General features: G+C 53.5%; 1 protein-coding gene across 5 annotated transcripts in view; it reads left to right on the top strand.

Annotated features, from left to right (window-relative positions):
* The window catches only part of NEDD4L (NEDD4 like E3 ubiquitin protein ligase), a 293,853-nt gene that overhangs the window by 258,974 nt on the left and 13,222 nt on the right, over positions 1 to 21,657 (top strand). For all 5 annotated transcript variants that reach the window (XM_075533194.1, XM_075533193.1, XM_075533195.1 and 2 more), the window contains 9 exons: positions 1,500 to 1,577; positions 3,292 to 3,346; positions 6,159 to 6,217; positions 9,109 to 9,174; positions 9,734 to 9,963; positions 11,172 to 11,293; positions 15,749 to 15,819; positions 16,755 to 16,850; positions 20,082 to 20,155. In XM_075533194.1, coding sequence (XP_075389309.1) covers positions 1,500 to 1,577; positions 3,292 to 3,346; positions 6,159 to 6,217; positions 9,109 to 9,174; positions 9,734 to 9,963; positions 11,172 to 11,293; positions 15,749 to 15,819; positions 16,755 to 16,850; positions 20,082 to 20,155 — 851 coding nt within the window. The remainder of the gene's footprint in view (positions 1 to 1,499; positions 1,578 to 3,291; positions 3,347 to 6,158; positions 6,218 to 9,108; positions 9,175 to 9,733; positions 9,964 to 11,171; positions 11,294 to 15,748; positions 15,820 to 16,754; positions 16,851 to 20,081; positions 20,156 to 21,657) is intronic.

Genomic DNA, 21,657 nt, shown 5'->3' with positions numbered 1-21,657 from the left:
GGGGTGGGGGGCTTTGTGGAATTCCGTGCTCTCCACGGTGAACTGGTCGCCAGGTTTTTATCAGATTGTCGGTTTCACACCCTTCTGATCCTGCTCATCAGCTCTGTGTGCAGGTATGTGGTGCACTGGCGGTGTACGGGTCCCAGCTTCCTGTCTCCCTCAGAGCAACTCATGGGCTTGAACCTCTGATCTTGTGGTTAGCAGCCCGATTTGTAACCCAGTATGCCACCAGAGCTCCGTGAAGAATGAGTACAGGTATAACTCGGGTCCCTTCATAGGAAGCTGGGCCCCTACACCGACAGTGCACCACATGCCTGCACACCGAGCTGATGAGCAGGCTCAGAAGGGTGTGAAGCCCACGCAGGCCATTTTACTCTGCCCCATAGGGTCACTGTGATAGGCAGGTTTATCACAGCCCTGTCTAACCCAGTCAGTGGGAGTCAGAATCCACTCAGTAGCAATGGGATGCTTGTTTTTTAGTTTCCGTTTGTGTATCCTTTAAGAAATGTGTTAGTAAGCTTTAGGGTCAATGCCGGTCCTACATTGCTGGCATGATTAACTTCATTCATTACATCTTGGCTTTAGCTCAAAGAGAAGGGGGCGGTGGAGATGTAGGGGGGAGTTTGGGGTGTGTATGGTCGCTTTTTAATCTTGCCATCTGCAAAGGCCGATGGCTTTATTAGGACCCAGTGATGTAGACCGGGAAACTTGACATCAGCAGAGATGGCGTTTTAGGATTATCTCGTGGCCAATGTGTTCATCAGTGTCTGGTCGTTTCCTCACCTTTTGAGTTTAAAGGTAACAGGCTTTCTGAGTTCCATTGCATCGTCAATGGGCCTGGATAAATACAGGCAGCTCCCAGATTCTTTTCTCTGACCCTTTGGATGGGTTTTCTCCAAAGAAACCAAGCCTGTGGCCGGCCTCCTGAGAGTGTTGTGGCTGTAAATGAGGGCGCAGCCATGAAATTGGTTTTATTTGGGGGGGGGGGGCGGCAGGGGAATACATCTTTCTCTTTTGCTGGTTTCCTGTGAGCACGTTCCTTTGGGGGAAATCTCCCACCAGCTTTTCAGTGGGTCTTAAACAAGGGTCTCCCCTGCAGAACTTGGCCAACACCTGGTCAAGTCCTGAGCCAAGGTCTGTGCCTTTACATGAGGAAGGAGCAGCAGGTGCACAGGTGGGCCATGAAGGAGCTGGGGTGGGGAGCTGTCCCCCTCCAGAAGCTTAGAGCATGTAGGAAGACATCCAGACTGTGGTTCCCCCCTCACCTACCCCTGACAACCCCTCCCCTGTCCGAATTCCATAGTCACCTTTTTCCGCCACCCTTTCCCCAAGGACAGGTGGATGAGTGGCATCTTTGTGGAGGTGGCAGTCTGCCAGGCTTCCTGTCCCGAGTAGAAAGCTGGGCTCCCTTCTGCCCTGGCTGCCTGGAATGCACAGCCTCACAAGGGACACACTGCCGCAGGGGCCCCGTCCTAACATCTTCTGGGTTTTTGTTGCAGGAAGACCCACGCCTGAAGTTTCCCGTTCACCTGCGGTCCAAGGCACCCTTAAACCCCAATGACCTTGGCCCCCTTCCCGTGAGTATCCTCAAAGCACGTGGGGCCACTCTCCAAGAAGCAACGGGCCTGGATTTCCTAATAGACACTGGGTATTTGGCTGAGCTTTGATAATCTGCCCCATTCCTGCCACACCCAGCACTTGAGAAAGACGTTCTGGGACTGCTACCTGATGGCAGAAGGTAGGCCTTGCAGGCGTGAGCGACATCCCATGACCGGCTCTTTGCACAGCAAGTGTTTATGTCGGAGCTCAGCAGCCACCGAGGCCCATCGTTGTGAGACCCAAAGCATTTAAAACAGTGTGAGCAGGGGAAAAAGACCGAAGTGATCGAGGAAGGTTTCCTGGGGTCATTGAGACTGTGGCTGCTTTCGGAGCATTTCTCACTTTATAAACCTGTATGGATAATCAGGGGCCCTGAGTGGGAATTGAGCCTATGTACTCTAAATTGAATTTTGTATGGAATGTTCACCATGCACCCACCTTGACCTGTCCCCGGTGAAAGGTCAGCCTTGCTGGGCTCTGAGGCTATTTTTAATGGGAAAAGATGCTAGAGCCGGGTTGGGTTGTTGGTTTACCTTATTGTGCAATTGAAAGTGGGCTCGTAGGATCTCCCTGCAGGATCTATGTCAGTTGCAAAGTTGGAGACTAGAGAGAAGAGAGTTCAAGGTTCATTTACCAAGCCACGCACATAAACTTCAGAACCAAACTCACCGCCATTGAGTCGATTCCGACTCATAGTGACCCTTCTAGGCAGAGGAGCCTTGCCCTGGTAAGTTTCCGACACAAGCCTCATCTTTCTCCTGAGGACGCACTGGTGGCTTTGAACCACAGACCTGGTCGTTAGCAGCTCAGTTCTTAACTCACTGTGCCCCGGGTTTATGTGGAGGGTCCAGACTGGGAGTTGAGAGCATAAAAGCTTGTTCTCTAAGTCCAGGGCAAATCAGATGCCAAGGACATACCAAGCAGCCTTGCCTGGAAAAGCCCCACCCCCACCCCAAGTCTATTTCGTTCCTGAATTTGAAAAGCGAGAGTTCAGAGCAGAGAAACTCAGGGTGAGGCTGTTCAGTCCCCTGATAATGATATGCATAAACCGTGTAGAGCTATCTCAACGCCCCTCCCCTTCACCTGAAAACCAAACAAACCCACTGCCAGGGAGTCATCCCATTCGGGCTTGGATGGGGTTTATGAAACTGTGACTCTCTACTGGGGCCCACAGCCTCATCTTTCTCCCGAGGATCGGCTGTTGAGTTCGAACTGCAGACCTTGCAAGTTAGCTGTCCAATAGGCAACCCTCTCTGCCACCAGGGCTCCCTTCCGTCCCTTTCGTGCCCACTGAGATTTACAAAGTGAAGTGAGCTGTTCAGCCCCTAACCTGGCAGTTCCCATGCTCTGCTACGGCTGCCCTGGAAGCTTTTGAAATAGCAGCCCCCCTCCCTGCTCGGTCATGAATGCTCCCCATGCATCCGAACCAACGGAGCGTCTTACATTTGGAATAAATGAAATGCAAACTGTTTGCATTTCATTTATTCCAAATGTAAAATATATATTTGCATACATGTCTAGACACCTAGGAGACTAAGAACGTGTCCTAGAGTTCTACAGCACGGCCCTTTGCTTTGGGACCTGGGCTAGAACTGTATTCATGGTGTTCTCTCTCTCTCTCTCTCTCTCTCTCTCTCTCTCTCTCTCTCTCTCTCTCTCTCTCTCCCCTCCATCGCCGCTCCGCCACGCTAGCCTGGTTGGGAAGAAAGGATTCACCTTGACGGCCGGACGTTCTACATCGACCACAGTAAGTCGGTGCCGCTGGCGAAGGGTGGCGGATGGCCGAGAGCGCGGCATGGAAGCCTCGTAACTCTCCTCTCTGTTTAGGCGGCCCGGTGTTGTGTGGCGAGAATGATAGCGGGGACGCAGTGCCCTCCTACGGTACTGTGGCTCACTGCTCTGTGCTGTAAACCAGCTCATCAAGCTTGCACCCAAGCTTGTGGCCTATTAACTTGTTGGGTTCGCCCCCCGTTAATTACCCCCCCAAAAAAATCTTGGTTGATGACCCCTTGACTTTTGCGCTTTTTAATTGGATACACTTGCAATGGAAAATAAGCTTAGAAGTGACGGCTCACTTGCCGGTCCATGAGGGGGCCGGCGCCCCTTCTGACCTTATTTTCTATTCTCGGCATGTCTCCCTGCACCCAGCACACTAATCTGTGCGGCCTCCTGGCCCTGCAACCTCTGTGCCACAGACACTGGCCAGCGTCTCCGGGCAGCGTGTGGTTTCTCCTTCCCACTAAAAGTCCAAACTAACCAAGACTTGCGGACCGCGGGCAGGTCTGTCTTGGGTTCTGGTTTATTGCCCCCGCTGTTCCGAGGACTACATGTCTCAGAAATCCTGGAAGCGTGTTTTAGAGAGAAGGGCCTCTCGGAGGTGGGGCTTCCAGGCAGTGCATGGGGCGTGGCTGGTGTGTCCTCCTGGCGTCCGGACCGGGCCCTGTTGGCAACCTGAGTGCTGGGAGGTCTGGCCGCCATCTGGTGCCTGCCCGTGGGCGGGCTCGCCCTGGTCTCAAGTGTCCCAGGGGGACTCCATGTGTCACAGTCCTACCTGCACATCTGGGTTGAGCAAGGGGCTGCCAGTGCTCAGGATGACAGTGCCACCAGGAGTCCTGGGTGCCAGGCAGCTGCTCCCAGCTACGCAGGCTTCATCCTTCTCTGGCCAGCGAAAGCGCTGGCCCAGCTCCTCCCCGGAAATCAACAGCTGCTGAGCATGGGACACAGCTTATAAAACATGTGTGCCTTCCAGCCCCTTGTGCCCACAGTTAGCTTTGTTTATAATTCTCCTCTTGGTACAATCTTTATCAGGCTGTACTCCTCTGTCCTGATAAAATAGCCTCACTTTCTGTGTCCGGGGGATGGTGGTGGATATGTGACCATCTCCGTCTCGGAGGGTAAAGATGGTCGGCGTGATCCCACTCTGAGACAGAAGCACAGGCTCCTTGCACGCAGCGTTATCCTGCGCTTGTCTGATGAGCAGATGCTGTGGTCAGCCTCCAACCTCTGAACTTTGAGCACTGGTGCTCAGCCCTGAACCACTACCAGTAAGAAGCCAAGGGCCAAGGCCAGGCCCCGGGGTACATTCAAAGTATCCCAAATCACAGACTGTTTGACCAAGAGCAGAGACCAAGCTGGGCTGGGCCTGCCCACAGAGCTGTCATCTCGGGGTCGCTCAGCCCTCCTGTGCCGTTTGCAGTGGGGACATCGTGTGGTGGCCTTACAGAAATAACCGTTGTCCTTTGCTGCTGTCGAGTCCGCCACCGCTCCTGGGGCACCCACGTGTGGCAGAAGGGCCACTCCATTTTCTGACGCATTGGGCGGCTCACCACAAGGCTGGCAGTTCGAAAACACTAGCCATTATGTGCCCTTTCCTAAATCAGATTTTATTCTCACTTGTTCTCCACCAAAAAACCACCTGTTACTTGGCAGCATCGACTGTTTTCAGGGCCATTGGCCCCAAAATGCCTTTTGTTTGCACCGACGCACTTGTCAAACCGCCCAGACGTCCGCATACTTGGTGTCCTGCCAGCCAGAAGAGTGGGGATTCCAACTCATGCTTTGTCCTTCTCCCGTTTGCTGTAGAGAGCCTGCTTCCCTCCCGTCATCCCTCCCTGTGTGACCCCTCTAAGCCCACTTCCCTCCCTGCTGCCCTTCACCACACACACCAAACCCTCTGCCATCCAGCCGATTCCAGCCCCCAGGACAGAGTAGAACTGCTCCCTAAGGTTTCCGAGATGGTTGCTCCTCACAAGAGTCAACAGCCTCAACTTGCTCTCAAGGAGCAACTGGTGGATTCAAACTGCTAACCTTGCAAGCTTAGCAACCCAACTCATAACCCGCTGGCTGTACTCCACTGGGGCTCCTTCACACACGTGCAGAGGACTCTAGCCTTTGTCACTCACTGCACACGGTCCCTCGCCCCCGGCGGGCCTGGGCAACGCTGCCTGAGTCAGCACCCACACCACCATGCTGTAGGCCGTGGGGACCCCTCCTGTTGGCACTGTCATCGAATGCCCATTTGGGAGACTGCCTTCGCTGCGTTCATTTTGATGTGTACGTGTGACTGGACGCATGGACATCGATTGTGGAATGGAGGAGTCTTGGCTGGGGAAAAAGTTTTGGTTTGGGTTTTTTTTCTACTCTGGAAGCAGAAGCATTTGAAGTGAGAAAGGACCGGGTGTGTTTGAGCGTCTTGGCGGACAAGCTTTGTGTGCCTATTTTTTTTCTGTTGCTTTTCTACCTCTGGTTACGTGGAAAGCAAGATGGAGCTTATAAATCCCCGAGAGAGCGGGGTTTCTGATGGAGATCTGTGCAGGCAGGCTGCGTGCCAGGAGCTGTGTGGGGGCTCCCGGCTTCCCTTCCATTGTGGTCTTGAGCGCCTGTGTCTGGCTCAGCAGTATGCCATGCCGAGCACCCTGTGACCTCCTAACCCCCAAACGCACTAAGCTCCTAGCCTTGGGGGCATGGTGGGACCCGGGCAGCCTTCGGAGAATCCAGAAACCACGTTTGTTGCCCACAGAGTAGATGTGAACTGACGTGCTGATGTTTCTTCTTTTCAGATAGCAAGATTACTCAGTGGGAAGACCCCAGGCTGCAGAACCCTGCCATCACCGGTCCGGTCAGTAGTCTCGAGTTCTTAACCCTTCGGTCTAAGCATCAGGGTGCTTCCCAACCTGCCTTTCTTGAGCATGGCCAGGCCCGGGCCTCAGGGCCCTGTGTAGCCGGCCCTGTCCCATTCCTCCCCTTTCCTCCTCCCAGATGGGGAGGGCCTGCAGGCTTGGCCTCAAAGTGAGTGTCAGACTAGAGAGGGCTCCCAAAGGTCCCTGGTGACCAGTTTGTTTGAGGCTCCAGGGTTTTCTTCCAGAGCCAGTCACGGGATGTAGGCCTTTAGAACCAGCATGGACAAGAGGACCCATTTCCAACGATAAACCGACTATCTAAACTCACTACCATAGAACTGATTCTGATTCTGATTCAGAGACTCGGTAGGACAGAGGAGAACTCCTGCGTGTTTCCAAGGCTGCATAGCTTTACAGGAGCAAAAAATGCCTCGTCCCCACCCACCCCTCTTCCCAGGGCAGTGATGGGTTTGAACTGCCGGCCTTTTGGTGAGCAGTCTCCCTCCCTCGTGGTGAGCATCCACCGGGGCTCCTGGAACGGACTCTGGGCAGTGTCCATCCAGTCTCTGGGCAATATTCTGTGAAAAGGGTACATAAACGCGGCGTCTTTGTTTATCTGGGCCAAGTCAGCTAAGACGACCACTTTTCATTAGAACGCTATGTTCCTGTGTGAGGTTGGTCATCCATGTTGACGTGTGTTGGAGCGAGTGAAAAAGAGACGAGTTGGTTCTCATTTCTTCCCCGCCTGGCTAACAGCAAGTGTAGGGAGGAGGCAAGGTGTGGCGTCTGCAAAGTGGACACGAAGGGTCAGAGGGCATTTTAGAACCAGCTCAGAATGAAGCCGGCAGAAGCTCCCTCTGCCGGAATCCACACCACCGGGAAGGAGCAGCGAGCATCTTTGCACGTGCGGGTTGTCCGAGTTCCATCCACACGTCTGCAAAAGCAAGTCCGTGTTTCTTCATTTAAAAGGGGAAAATGTACGCCTTTTAAACCGTCTGAATATCCGGGCTCTGGCTCACCTATTGGAAGCCGCTTGAAACCCAAAGATCAGTAATCCCTCCAAACCACAGCCGTCTGGTCAATCGGACTCTCAGCAACCCCAGTGTGGAGGGTTTCTGAAGCTACGCCTTTGTGGGCGCAGACAGCCGCGTGGCTTTCCCACCTAGGGGTGGTGGGCTTGAACAGAACTTGAGGCTGGCAGCCAGTGCTTGGCTTTGTGAAAACGTGACTGCTTACCCTGAAGCTGAAGTCATGCTAGAACTTTGGAAGGTGAAAAGTTAGTGTGCCCCCACCCATGTGTCCATCGCATTACCTTATACACGAGGCATCTGAGATTTGATGGGATTAGGTGTGGCTCCCTAGACCAGCGGTTCTCAACCTGTGGGTCTCGACCCTTTGGGGGTCGAATGACCTTTTCAGGGGCCACCCGATTCATAACAGTAGCAAAATGGCAGTGATGAAGTAGCAAGGAAAATAATGTTATGATTGGGGATCACCACCACATGAGGAACTATATGAAAGGGTCGTGGCTTTAGGAAGCTTGAGAAGCATTGCTCTAGACCATTCAACACTGCAGGGTAGAGCTTTCGACTCCTGACGGAGGACTTTCCCAGAATGCCCTGCACCTGGCTGTCCAGCCCTAACGGCTGTCAGTACATCTGCCTTTCTGGCCAGCCTGCCTCTCCAAAGGCATTTCCTGTTCTCATTTTTTGTAATGCTGGCGTTCTTGTTCATGGTTTTCATGGAAAATCGATGGTTGTGTTTTTTGGTTTTGCTTGTAATGAGAATCAGAACGTATGAATGTATCAGATCATCATTTTTGGATTTAGCGCTCATGTGACCTATCAACCTTCCAATAGTCCCCTGGAGATGTGGGAAAGCACTCTACAAAATTGACCTGTACGATGGTGTGTCGTAGCCGGTGACCCTGGTTTAAATCTCTCTTATCTAAACTACAGTGAAGGGTGCAGTACACGATTCATGTGCTGACTCCCTTTCACACAAAAGTCACGTGGAAGACAAACTAGTTTTATAGCATATCCCTCAAAGCCCCCCCCCACCTGTTTCTATTATTGTGATAAAGATAACCGACAATATGCATTTTAAGGGTCGTGCAGTATGGTTAACTATGTTCACCATAGCAAGTAACCATCAACACTACCCATTTGCAAATGTTTTTATCACCCTAAACAGAAATCCAGTACCCATTCTCCCTTCCAGCTAGCCCGAGGTTCAAAAGAAAAAAGGAAAATTCTCCCTCAAAGGTGGTTCCAAACTTCTGACCTTTTAGTTAGCAGCCAAATGCTTAACCACTGTGTCACCAGGGCGCCTCAGACCCTGGTGACCACTAGCAACTCTTGTCTGTCTGCGTTTGTCTAGCCTAGATCCTCTGTGTAAGCCCACGCTGCATTGGTTCTGTTGTTGTGTCTACCGTGTCTGACTCAGGTGAACCCACATGGTGGAATGTATCAGCACTTAGCTTTGTTTACAGCGGAAGAATGTTTCCTTGTTTGTCTGCACACCACGTGTTTGTGTATCCAGTCATCTGTTGATGGGCAGCTGAGTGCTCCCGCCCTTCTTGCTGTGGTAAATGCTGCTGCAGTGAACGTTGGGGTACAAGCACGCACCTCTGGGCACCTTTGCTGCCAAGCTCTTAGGGTGCACACCTAGGTGTGAATGAGCACTTTCTTGAGCAGGATAGATATTTGGGGAGTGGAAGCCCCTTCCTCCTAAAGACGTCCAGGACTGGTCCCCCGTAGACGTTTCCATGGGCCGTACGGAGCGTGGGGATGTAAGGTCCAGAAAGTTTTCCAGGTGTTGACTGAGTGTTTCTGAAGCCTCAAGTGTGCCTTTGGCATGAGCTACAGACATCTGCATCTTTCCTTTCCAGGCTGTCCCATACTCCCGAGAATTTAAGCAGAAGTATGACTACTTTCGGAAGAAGCTAAAGAAACCCGTGAGTATTCCTGTCTCCCACCAGTGCTGAGCTTTCCTCCTTTGCGGAGTCTCCAAAGTGGCTGCAGTGGGAACAGCCCGTCTGTCACTTTCTTGCGAAATCCAAAAAGCATCCCCTTGTTTTCCCCAACTGTTCACCTTCTAGCTGGTTCACCTCCGAGCGCTTGAACCGCCGCACCACCAAGGCTCCTCAGCCTGGCTAGGGTAGGGATGGTTCGGGACTGTGGTCTCTAACCGGGCCTGACCAGTATGGAGGAGTGGCTTCAGGTCCGGTGACTGGATGAATGTCCCCCCGGAGGGTCCAACCAGACTGGCCTTGCGGCAGCACATGATGCTAACTCACTGTCACTAGCAGCTGGTGGGTCCTGTCCGGCTTGGGCAGAGCAGGGTTTCCCATCTGCACGAGGAAAGGCCCCTCCCGGAAGGAGGCAGGGGGCTCACTGGGAGCCGTTCACACTGCTGCCATCACCACCCCCCACTGGGATATGCTCTTGGGAAGTCAGGTTGGCGGGCAGGAGATGATGACATTGCTATCTGCTTGTTTGTTTTCTTCCAAACAGGCCGATATTCCAAACAGATTTGAGATGAAACTTCACCGAAACAACATATTTGAAGAGTCCTACAGGCGCATCATGTCAGTGAAGAGGCCGGACGTCCTGAAGGCCAGGCTGTGGATTGAATTTGAGTCCGAGAAAGGGCTTGACTATGGGGGCGTGGCCAGAGAGTGGTTCTTCCTGCTGTCCAAGGAGATGTTCAATCCCTACTATGGCCTCTTTGAGTACTCTGCCACGTGAGTGTCCAGGGCCGTCTCCATCTGCTCCCCTCGGACGGTCCCTGGGCGGGCATCTGAGATGAGCTAAGGCTGCTCACATCAGCGCCACCCCGCCCTGGCCCAGAGCAAGAGGGGATGGCAGGGTGACTCAGGCTGGAAGGAATTCTTCTCTGCCGGGCTCGTGTAAGGGAGACTGAACCACGTGCCAGGAGGTCAGCGTGAGGAACCGCGGCACCTTCCATCTGGAAGGTGTTCCTTCAGAAGGGGGAAGGGCCAGTGTCAGAATTCAGAAAGGGGCACCATTGTAAGGGCAAGGATGGTTTCTGAATGCACAACCCTTAAATTAGGACCTTGGGTCCTGGTGGTAGTGTTGCATCAAGACCAGGCTCAGAAACGGAGGCAAACCCAGTCACCCTCTGCCAGAGCCTGAGTCCTCCGTGGCATAGCTGCTGACCGTGCCCGAAGGGCATTAGCGTCGCTCTAATCTTGGGACCCAGGTTTTCCACCCAGGACCTGGGCCCTGGGGGCTTATTGGCATGTCCTCCATGCCACCTCCTCAGCTGGTGTAGCCATGAATTCTCAGCGCTGTAGAAAGTTCATCAAACCATTGGTGTGGATGGCAGAGACGGGAGAGCCGCCTCTCTTAGCTGGCGTCCACAAAAAATGCCTTAGGGAGGCGGGGTGTCTCTGTTCGGGGAGGCGGCTGGAAACCAAGGGTCCTCCGGAGGGTGGGCTCAGAGAAGGGCCAGCAGATGTGTGTGCACTGTTAGAGAAGTCCGCATCCTGCTGCCATTTCCCTCGTCCCAGAGGGAATAAGTCTCACACCCCCAGGCCCAGAGCTGCTCCAAGGTATCCTTCCTTCATCGCACCCTGGGATCCCTGTCACCTCCGTTACGTGAGCTGTCTCACCGTCCCAAGGTACCTGGTCGGACCAGGTGACATTGACAGGCTGTCAATCAAACACTGTGAGGTCTCAGCGGTTAGGATGGCTCAGGTTGATGTGTAAACATCAGGCTGTTAGACCTGGTCGGCCAATGTCCATGAAGGGGCCCTGACGGAATGGCGGCATGTCCTGTGGCTTGTACCGGGGTTCTCAGCGGGGTCAGAGCATTTGCGGGTGCGCTAGCCCAGCTGGGGAGGGACAGGCAGGCAGAGACAATCCGGCTGCTTGCGTTTGTTGTTCAGAGCTTGATTGGACTTGTCCTCTCTCTCTTCCTCCCCCAAAGGGACAACTACACGCTTCAGATCAATCCCAACTCGGGTCTCTGTAATGAAGACCACTTGTCCTACTTCACGTTCATCGGCAGGGTTGCTGGCCTGGCCGTCTTTCACGGGAAACTCTTAGATGGTAAGTTGTAGCCGGGCCTTGAAGGAATGAAAATAGGCTGACGCCGGTTCTGTATGTCGCCCCTCTGGGGTGACTTGGCTCTCATGGTCGCAGTTCAGCGAGCTGTTGTTGATGCTCAGCCCCTAGTTCCGTCTTCAAGAGGTCCTTGAGGATGTGGTGTCTGCACAGAGTTGAGAAAAATAAGACAGAAACCCGACATTGAAAGCCGAGAACATTTTGTATGTGTGCACTTTCCCTGTGATGTTTCAGAATAACGTTCTTTTTTTAAAAAATTTATTTTGCAACAGCCAGAATCGGTGGCAGATGGAAAAACTAATTGAAACGTTAATTAAAATGATCTAATCCATCCAGTGCCCTGCCATTGTTCCATGTGTGCCCAAATTACATTTTAATGAGAAGAAACGGTAAATAATGTCAAAGCAGTGTTACAGCTCAGATGGAGGAAAGAGCCCCAGTCTCCTGGGGCCCACAGGTCTCTGGAGACTCTCCAGGTGCCCTGGAGGGTGGAAGGCAGGCTCCAGTCCGTGTCGCTGTGTCTGCGGGTTTGTCCTACGGAGCCTCCTTCCACACAGATAGGCTTCTCAAGTGCCCTGAAGGAAACATTGCATACGTCTCCAGGAGGAAGAGTCGGGTAGTTGTTAAGAAGTGGTGGAGAGCTGAGGTGGTGGAGGAGGGAGACGGCGAATAGGGTGTGAGGTTGGCATGGCCGCCACTCTGGGGAGACCCAAAGGGGTTGTGACATTACACACACGGGGCTTTGGCCATCTCCAGGGATAATTGGTGTGTCCTCTGTGGCTTTTCCTTTAATAGAGTTCTGCCACTGGCTGATTTGGGCCCGCCGGTTTCTTTTGGCGGTAATTGAGTTCTGCCACTGGCTGATTTGGGCCAGCCAGTTTCTTTTGGCGGTAATTGAGTTCTGCTAGCTGATTTGGGCCCGCCAGTTTCTTTTGGCGGCAGCAGTAAACACGTGATTGGGAGGAAACTGCATTGGAGAGAGACAGATGGAGGAAGGGAGGGAGGGAAAGAAAGAAGCCTTCGATACATGATGTGGGGTTGTGCCCAGGATTATTTCAGACTGCCCAAATTGACTTCAATCCTTTTAGGATTAGAAGCAAGCCCGTTTATTCAACTTGTACCAAACGAGGAGACACTGTTAGTTGCTCCTGCAGGGAAAACACAGATCTATGCAAGGGACGACGACGGCCACACATCAGTGACCGTATGTTCTGCGAGAGGCAGTTAGGCGGGGGAGGTAGGTTACCATTCCAGAGCCCAAGCGAGGCCTCCAGTAGCCAGTCCTCCAGAGAAGCAGGTCGGAGGAGAGGGTCGGAATGGGCTCTCGAGGGTCAGCCACACCTCGAGGGAGGCCGGACGTGCTCTCCACAGGCTGGGGTCGTTTCTGGAGAGGGGAGCGCAGAAGTGAGGGACAAAGTGAGGGACACAGCAGGCCTACAGGGGAAGCCCAGGGAGGCTGCCGATGTGGTTCCAGGGAAAAGGAGGCAGCCCTGCTGGTCAGGAATGGCCGTATTAAAGGCCAAGGTGCCCACGGGGGTGGGGGAGGGGGGATGATCAGCTGTGCCTCACTTCAGTTTTCAAAGAACATGGCTGCCCCCTTAATCACAGCGTGTCTGAGCTCACATTTGCCCGCCCACCCTGTTGTCAGCGTCCGCCCTAGAAAGTGAGTTCCAAAGGGCGGCTCAGGAAGACAGAGTGAATGACTACAATGACAGGTGCACAGACCTGGTGCCAATAAATCGGAAGCGAAGGACAAGCTCAGCCCTTTGCAAGCTGAAAGAGCTGGAGAAGGAATCCAAGCCGTGAGAAAACATCACAGGAGATGGAGGGAGGATTACACAGAGGGGCTGCACCCAGAAGAACTGGTCCCTGTCCAGTCCTTTCAGGGCACAGCCGAGAATGAACTGATGGTCCTGAAGGAACCAGACACTGCAAGGAGCCAGGACTCCAGGAAGTGATGCGGCCTAGCAAGGTGATGCCCCGCAAGCTGATGTAGCACCTGGAAGCACTCACTGGTCTACCCAACAACTTTGGAAGACTGCTGCTTGGCCAGATGATTGGAAGAGAGCCGTCTTTCTTATGCCCATTCCAAGAAAGGTGTGACCCACCCAAATGCAGACGTTATCAAACGCCATCAATATTATCATGCAGGTGAAATTTTGCTGAAGATAATTTGTGTGTGTGTGTGTGTGTGTTATACAGGGAACTTCCAGAAATTCAAGGCAGGTTCAGCAGAGGATGTGGAATAAGGGGTGTGTTAGTCTGGGTACTTTAGAGAAACAAATCCACAAAAACTCTTGGATAAGACAGAGTTTTATATAAAGGTTAAGTGTGTATCAAGAAAATATCCCAACCCACTGCTGCCCAAGCCCACAAGTCCAACATCAACCCATATGGCCAACATCAATCCACAAAGTCCTCCTCCATCTCACAAAACAGACGCAATGGTGTCAGCTGCAGGAGGAAAGCCGAGTCAGTGAACATGTAAGCATCTCAGTGCTGGCAGGGATCTCTATACAGCTGCTCCAGCACCCAGGGCTGCATTGGAGTAGGTTCATGTGACTTCTCCTCAGGGATGTCTTGCAGGAAGTGAGCCTTGCCAGCTGTAGCAGGGAACTGGCTAAGGCAACTGCACCCTGGTCTGATTATCAGAAAGCAAGAGACCCGAGAGCTAGAAAGGCGAGGGTCACCGAGTCATATATCCCTCTGCCCTTCAATTAACCCCATGTGTTTGTCAGCCAGGCTGGCACAATAAACTACCTCAAGGGACATCGTTGGTGTCAGAGATGGATCTTGACTGAGAGCAGAGACTACCGGAACGATTGTGGATCACAACATATTATGGATACCATTGCCAAGCAGGGGGGATGTTAGAACGTTTAACTGTGCTCCCGGAGATCCTGTTCATCGACCAAGAAGTCCAGATGCAAAGGACCACTGCATAGTTATACATCAGGGAGCGTGTGCTTCCAGGTTGCCTGCTCTCACCACACTCAATCCGTTTGCTGAGCAAACCTAAGAAGCTGGTCTGGGTGAAGATGAACATGACATTGGGATTTGAGGAAGATTCACGAGCAACCTTTCTATGCTGATGGCACGGGCATTGCTTGCTAAATGAAGAGGGTTTGAAGCACATGCTGATGAAGGCCACAGACCACCGTCTTCCTTAAGAAAACATCCCTCACAGCTGGACCGTGATTAACAAAGAAAATGTTGAACTTGTCAAGGGCCTCATTTTACCTGGATCCACAATCAACGTTTATGGAAGCAGCAGTGAAGAGATCAAATGACGCACTGTACTGGGCAAACCTGCAAAAGACCTCTTTAGAGTATTCAAAAGTAAAGAGATCTCTGAGGACCGAGGTGCATATGACCCAAGTCCGAGTATTGTCACCTCTCGGCTATGCATGAGGAAAGCTGGACTCTGGATGAGGACGGCTGGCTGCACTTGACTTACGGTACTGACCAAGGCTATTGAAAGTTCAGTGGATTCCAGAAGGAATGAACAGATCTGTCTTGATGGACGTACATCTGGAATGCTCTTTAGAAGTGAGGCCAGGGGGACTTCATCTCATGCCCTTTGGAGGACTCCGTGTTTGGTCAAGTAGAGGGTCAGGGAAGGAAATGAAGACCCGCAGTGAGATGGACTGGCTATGGTGGCCACAGCGATGGGCTCAGACCTCTAGATGATGGCGAACCTTGTGCAAGGCTGACAGTGTTTCATCCTGTTAGAAGCAACGTGGGCACACCTAACAGAAGCAGTAGACGCTGCAAGTGTTTGAGTTGATGCGTGCTGAGCCAGCAGGAGTTGGGGTGCTGCAGAGAGCCTGCGGCTGTTGAGATCTGGGGAGGTGAGGGTGAAGGTCTGGACCTGAGCCTGGCCCTCCCCAAGCCCTGTGAGAGGAGGAACGTAGCACCTCGCCTTGGGGTACTGCCATTGCCTTTCCGGCTGTCCAAGCCTTCTAGCCTGTCTCCTGTCCTCTCTCCCCAGTCAGTACTGCCCAAACAACAATCCCGAGACAGGGACGTTTCACCCAGTGTTCCCATGACTCCCCTCTCCCCCAGGGCAAAGACTAAGAACTCTAGAGCCACGCAGAAGCTGTGCAGGCCCCAGCCCCCTTCACTGGCCAGACCCTGGTCTTGTTCCCCTGTCCAGGATGCCCTTCGGCCCCCAGTTCACATGCCTGATTGGCATGACAAACTCCAGCCTGTCTTTGGTCGCGCCCCCACGAGCCCATTGGACCCCTTCCTGCCATACGCATCCCCTGTTGGTACATCTGCCCTCCTCATTCCCGGCATTCCTGTCCAGCCATAGGCGCTCACTCGCCCATTCTCCCAGGAGACGCTGAGTCCCTGCCCTGGCCCTGACCCTGGTGAAAGGACTGCGACCTGCTTCATGCTGGCTCTCAGACCCTGAACTCCATTCCACCCTCCCTTCAGGTTTCTTCATCAGACCGTTTTACAAAATGATGCTGGGGAAGCAGATCACGCTGAATGACATGGAATCTGTGGTGAGTGTCACGGTTCCTCCACGGGACATCTCGGGCACTCGTGCCTTTGGAAGGACTCTCTAAAGCCATGTCTGCCCTCCTGGGACAGGCTCTGGGTTTCTGAGATAGGGGCCCTAGTGCCCCAGGCTTAAAGCACTCAAAAAAAAAAAAAGGCACCAGGGGTCCAAACCCACCAGCCGCTCCTCGGGAGAGAGACGAGAGGTAGGCAGCTTCCCTTCAAGCTCTGCCACCTCAGACACCCGATGGGGCCCTGCTCTGTCCCGGAGGCTTCCCTGTGTCCGGAGTCAACTTGCAGAGCTCTGTAGAGGCGCAGGGGAGACATTACAGAACCGTTGACTTTTAATGAGGGAGGGTGTCCTTCATCTTGCCTATTTCCCCCAATGGTCTTGCTCTTACGAGATGGGAAGTTTGGTTATGGGGTGCCACTATGCCCCCCTCCTTTTCTGAACTACACCACTGCCACCAACAGCCCGTCTTCCCGCTCCCGCCCCAGGAACCACGAGGAAGCGGTGGCTCTTCTGTGTGGCTGCCTGGTGCATGGAAGCCAGCTTCGGTCACACTTGTCCTTTGGTGACCGACAGTGCTCTCAAGGTTTGCCCACTGCGGCCTGCCTGGGACGTCATCATTTATTGTGATTGGATTCATTCCGTTCCCTCCTCGTTACACCGTAGAGCTCAGCGCAGGCGATGGCTAGCCCCTGCGACTCCCCAAGCCCCCTCTTTCCATTTGCATGGTGCGTGTGGCAGGACAGGAACTGGCTGGGAGTGGACCAGGAACGTCCTCCCTCCCCGGAGGGGGCGATGGCCATGCTTGAATGTTCTGGGTGGAGTCACATGAGAAGGACTTGGTGATTTGAAGGGGTCAGGGGAGTGTGTGCTTGGGCAGCGGGGTCAGGAGGCAAAGGTTTAATGGTCATGTCTGCGTCCTCCCCGTAGGATAGTGAATACTACAACTCCTTGAAGTGGATCCTGGAGAATGACCCCACCGAGCTGGACCTCATGTTCTGCATAGACGAAGAGAACTTTGGGCAGGTCGGTATGGGTGGACCTAGAATGCTTCTTGGGTCCAAGGTCCAGTTTGCTATTCAGACAGTTCTAGGACTTTGCTGGACAGGTCAAGAAAATGACTCCCGAGAGATTCCTAAGTCCACTGTCACCTTCTTGTATGGTTTCTTTATGGTCATCCTGAGGCACAAGGCCCAACTACAGCCCACCCTCTCTCAGTCTCTCCCAGTGCCCGGTCACATGGGGTCTGAGAGGTCTCGAAGGGCAGGACTGAGTACCTGCTCCTCACCTGAACCAGATCCAAGCAGGAATGTCCTTCCTGCCTGCGTTGTAGCATTTAGTTATTCTAAACAATAGCAGTGTGGTTTCCATGACTACAAATGGGGGAGGGGGGCTCTCTAATGGAATGGGTCACATCTGTGGTTCCGCTGTCATCAATGCTGGTTGCTCATCAGGGTCAACGACTGCCTGGAATTAAGGAAGGGTCTCTGGGGGGTGTTTGGCTTCACCTGAAAGCTATGATTCGCTCCCCATCCCACCCCGAGTCCCAGTGATGCCCAGGAGCCTGGTCCCTGTCCCTCCACAGGCGCCATCCCTCAGGCCAGATCCACATGCCCCGGGATGAGACCAACCCTAGAGCACGCTCTAAAGCTCGCTGTATTGAAACCCGGAGCCTAGTGGTGTCGTAGTTTTTCTCTGCAGGAGAAAGACGGGCTTTCTTCTCCCGGAAAGAGTTACAGCCTCGGAAACCCACAGCGGCAATGTGACCCTGCCCCAGAGGGGACACTGTGAGTCACCATGGTTCGATGGCAGGGAGAACTGCATCTGTGGAACCTTGGCCCGGATGGTGCTGATACACTGGGCTGCTAACCTCAAGGTCAGCAGTTTGCAGCCACCTGTGGCTACGCAGGTGAAAGCTGAGGCTTCCCACTCCCAGCAAGAGTTCGTCTCAGGAACCCACTCGTACCCTGTCCTAGAGGGTCACAGCGAGTCAGAATCGACTCAATGGCAGGGAGCACAGGGAGTATGATGGCGAATTTCTCTACTTTTTGAAGCTATTGTTCTCCTCTATGAACTACCTTCTCGGTAGTCTGCATCAATCCCTGATGGGCATCCTGGGGTGGGGTAAGTGAGCTACGAGAGCCCCCACCCCCCGAAGCTTGTCTTGGTCGCTCCTTTGCATCGCAGGTGCCCACTCAGGTTAGCGAGCTAGTGAGCGCCTGTCGTTGAAATGCTAGCAGTGTGGTGGGCCAGAGCCTTGGGTGTGATGAGGCTGTCTCATTCGAGTGCCAGCGTGGACCTTGTCTCTCTGCTGGACTCCTGCAAGGCCCTGACGGCCAGCGAGGAAAGGCTGACCCACCGACAGGTGACACCCGGCAGTCATCTGGCGCTGTGACGGCCTGTCATATCCGGAAGGAAGGAAATAGCCAGCACCCACTGGGTCACGGCCATAGACAGTCCCTTCGGTCCGTGTGTGTATCCACTCGCTAGAAAGTGGGAAACCTCCCTCCAGAGATCAGCCCAGAGAACTCCGTAAGACCTGTGAAGGCCGGGAACCATGCAGGCAGGCGCTCAGCGTTGGCAGGCACCTCCAGGCGATCACTGGGCAGCCAAGGTTCCGGTTCATGATTGGCTTGCTCCCTGGGGAATGAGAGTGAGAGACAGAAGCCTCGGAGGCCACTTTGGATTTGTTTAGCCGGGAAGCATGTGTGTCGTGCACACACATACATACATGCTTACACATGCAGGTTTGCCCCCCGCCCTGCCCCCCAGAAGATAGCTACAGGCCATCCCCAGAGGGACTGTCAGACCACTGCCACCCAGCAAACCCCTGAGGGCAGCGAGCGAACCCCAGGAATGCCAGGGTGCCCAGTGCACGGGCCAGTCATCTGTGACATGTGCAACAGCGTGACGGAAAGCTTTAACGTACTGTGATCCAGAGATGGGGAGGGTGCGGTGCACCCAGGCTGCTGGGGACTTGGCAGCCATAGGCTTGCTTCACACAGGGCCACCACACCCCCTCACTTTGTAAAGCAAACCAAGTCTGCATGCTGTACAACCGCACCGGCCATTAAGCAAGGCGGCAGGTGCGTGCTCAGATCTCCCTGCATCGGGGTCTCACTGCTGGACTCCGTCATCCGGACTTTCTGTCCAGGTGCCTCTCGCTCAGCAGCTGGTCAGTCGGGTTGAGCAGTTGTCCCTCCCTCCAGGGCCTCCTTTGCAGCCACGGCCAGCCGTGGACCTGACTCCAGGTCCACTTGGGACACTGCTTCTGAGATGCTTGTTATGAAAGGGTGGGTGGGGTGAGCCTCTGAGAACCTGGTGCCGAGAAACGATCTCAGAACAGGGCAGGGGAAAGTTAGGTCAGCATGTGCCTTTGCCCCAGGGCCTTGTCACCCCAAAGAGGTGAACATCACTTCCTGGGAGGCTAAACTATAATCTCACAGTGCCCAGGTTTCCTTAAAAATAAACCGCGGGCCTGTTTATTAAAATCTCGTGGAGGAAAGTGATTGAGGTGGGAAATTACCAATGAAGGCTTCCTTAGAAAGTACTTGTGAGGAGCGTTCCCCCCTGGTGACATAGTGGTTACCCATTTGGCTGCTCACCTCAAGGTCAGCAGTTCAAAACCACCAGGTGCTCCCTGGGAGAAAGATGAGGCTTTCTACTCCTATAGAGAGACAGTTGCGGAAACCCTCAGGGGTGGTGCTACCCTGCCCTGGAGGGTTTCCAGGACTCAGCATCAACTCGATGGCAGTGAGTGTCTGGTTCAGGGAGCAATAATTTAAATTTTGTTTAATGGAGACAGTGGGGGGAGGGGGAACAGAGACAGGAAATGGGGGGAGGGAGCACAGAGCAAGGTGGCATCAGCATTGCTCAGCGCTTGCTCTGCACTTCCCGTCATAGCTGTAAGAGTTAATTTCCCGAAATAAATAAGATGCATTGGACCGTGGTCTTGATGAGCGTGCCGTCTTCCTCCCGTTTAAAAGCAGCAAGATGAAGAGCCAAGGAATGGGGGAGACACTGGCGTTCTCCCTGCTGCTGAGCGCTGTAAGGGGTCGTGCCTCTCGCCAGTCACCGTCGATCACGTGTCCTCCCTGAGAGCATCTTTGAATCGGTCCCATCTCAGCCACGGAAAAGCCTCTCACCCGTTTGCTGGGAGAGGTTTCGGCACAAGTTGTGTTTAACCCCTTCCATTCTGGGCCGTGAGTGCGGCGTCATTTCACAGTGGCCATTGTCGTCCTGTCTTTGTGCTTGCAGACGTACCAGGTGGACCTGAAACCCAATGGCTCCGAAATCATGGTGACAAATGAAAACAAAAAGGAGTACATCGAGTGAGTATGCGGAGGGTTGCGGCCTGTCCCTGCGCAGCCTGCTCGCCAGACCACGCGTGCGTGTGGTGGCCGTGGGTATGGGTCGGTTTTCAGCAGCACAAGTTCCCGCTGGGCTTGGGCTAATGGGCAGTTGAATTGATGGGAAGTTTTACTTGTGCCAAAGGAGCCCTAGTGGCTCAGTGGTTGAGCACTGGGCTTCTGATGAAAAAGTCGATGGTTGTGTTAGGGTTGACTGGAGAAACACTCGTGTGTGTAAGAAAAAGCTTTATATACAAGAGCAATTGAATATTGAGAAAACGCCCCAGCCCAGTCCAAATCAAGTTCCTAAGTCTGATATTAACCCATATGTCTGAAACCAATCCATAAATTCCTCTTTGACTCACGAGACACATGCAATGACCCAGAATGCAGGAAGGTCACAGACCAGTGGGTGGAAAGTCTTGTGGACCCAGTGGCGGTGGAAACATCTCAGCACTGGCAGGGCTCTCCGGGTGGCTCCTCCAGCTCCCATGGCTCTAGCATAGCTCCACGTGTTTTGCAGAAAGAATGTCTTGAGGGAGTGAGCCTGTGTCCCACCTCCAGAGAGCTATTTCTCTCCTTAGCACCTCCAAATAAGGTCATCAAGTTGCCGCCAGATTGACAGGCTAAACTCCACCCCTTCGCTCTTAATCCTCTCAAATTAACAGCAGATGATGTAACTACCACAGTGGTTCAAACCCACCAGCACCTTTGTGGGCGACGGATGACGGGCGTCCATACGGGGAGCGGTGGCTGTTGCTGTCTTTAGGGGCTGTTGGGTCGGCTCTGACCCACAATGACACTGTGTTCATACAACAGAGCAAAATACTGCCCAGTCCTGCTGCACCCATTGGGTCCGTCCGTCTTGACGAGGGTCTCCTTGTCCCGCTCTCTGCTGCTCCGTGAGGACGAGAGCCTTGGAAACCCGCTAGGCTGCCGTGAGTCACAACCGACTCAGCCCCGATGGGTGTGACTTGCCTCCTGACTTCAGTGAGCTGTCATGGAAACAGGCAGAGGAAGAGGAGGAGAACACTAGCCGGCACATTCCCTCTTTGGAATATGTGAGGCATCCAGTCTGAAGTTCAGAATGGCAGAGTCGTTGGAACGCTGGGGCGGCTTAATTTGGGCATTGCCAAAGATGAAATATTTGGTTTCTCTCCTGACTTCTTTTCCAGAAGGAAAATAGCTCATATGGGCAGGACGAATGCAAAATATAACCGGCGGCTTCTAGCATTTGTCATGTTTCAAACCTGACCTCGGCCTCAGTTGACGTAGCTAAAGGCAGAGGTGTCTCAGAAGTCTGTTAAGTCTTCTTGGGATATGTACCCCACACTGAAGGCCGCCTTCTGCTGAGCAGTGTGAGCTTGGGTTCTCCAGAAAGGGGGACCAGTGGCACCTCGTGAGTGTCTCTCAATCAAAGGAGATTTGGATCGAGAACCGTCTGGCCTCTGTCGCAATAGGCCAGGCCAGTCTGGTTCAAGTCA

This window comes from Tenrec ecaudatus, chromosome 15, assembly GCF_050624435.1.
Source record: "Tenrec ecaudatus isolate mTenEca1 chromosome 15, mTenEca1.hap1, whole genome shotgun sequence".
Taxonomy (NCBI): Eukaryota; Metazoa; Chordata; class Mammalia; order Afrosoricida; family Tenrecidae; genus Tenrec; species Tenrec ecaudatus.
This window is presented reverse-complemented; position numbering and strand designations above follow the sequence as displayed.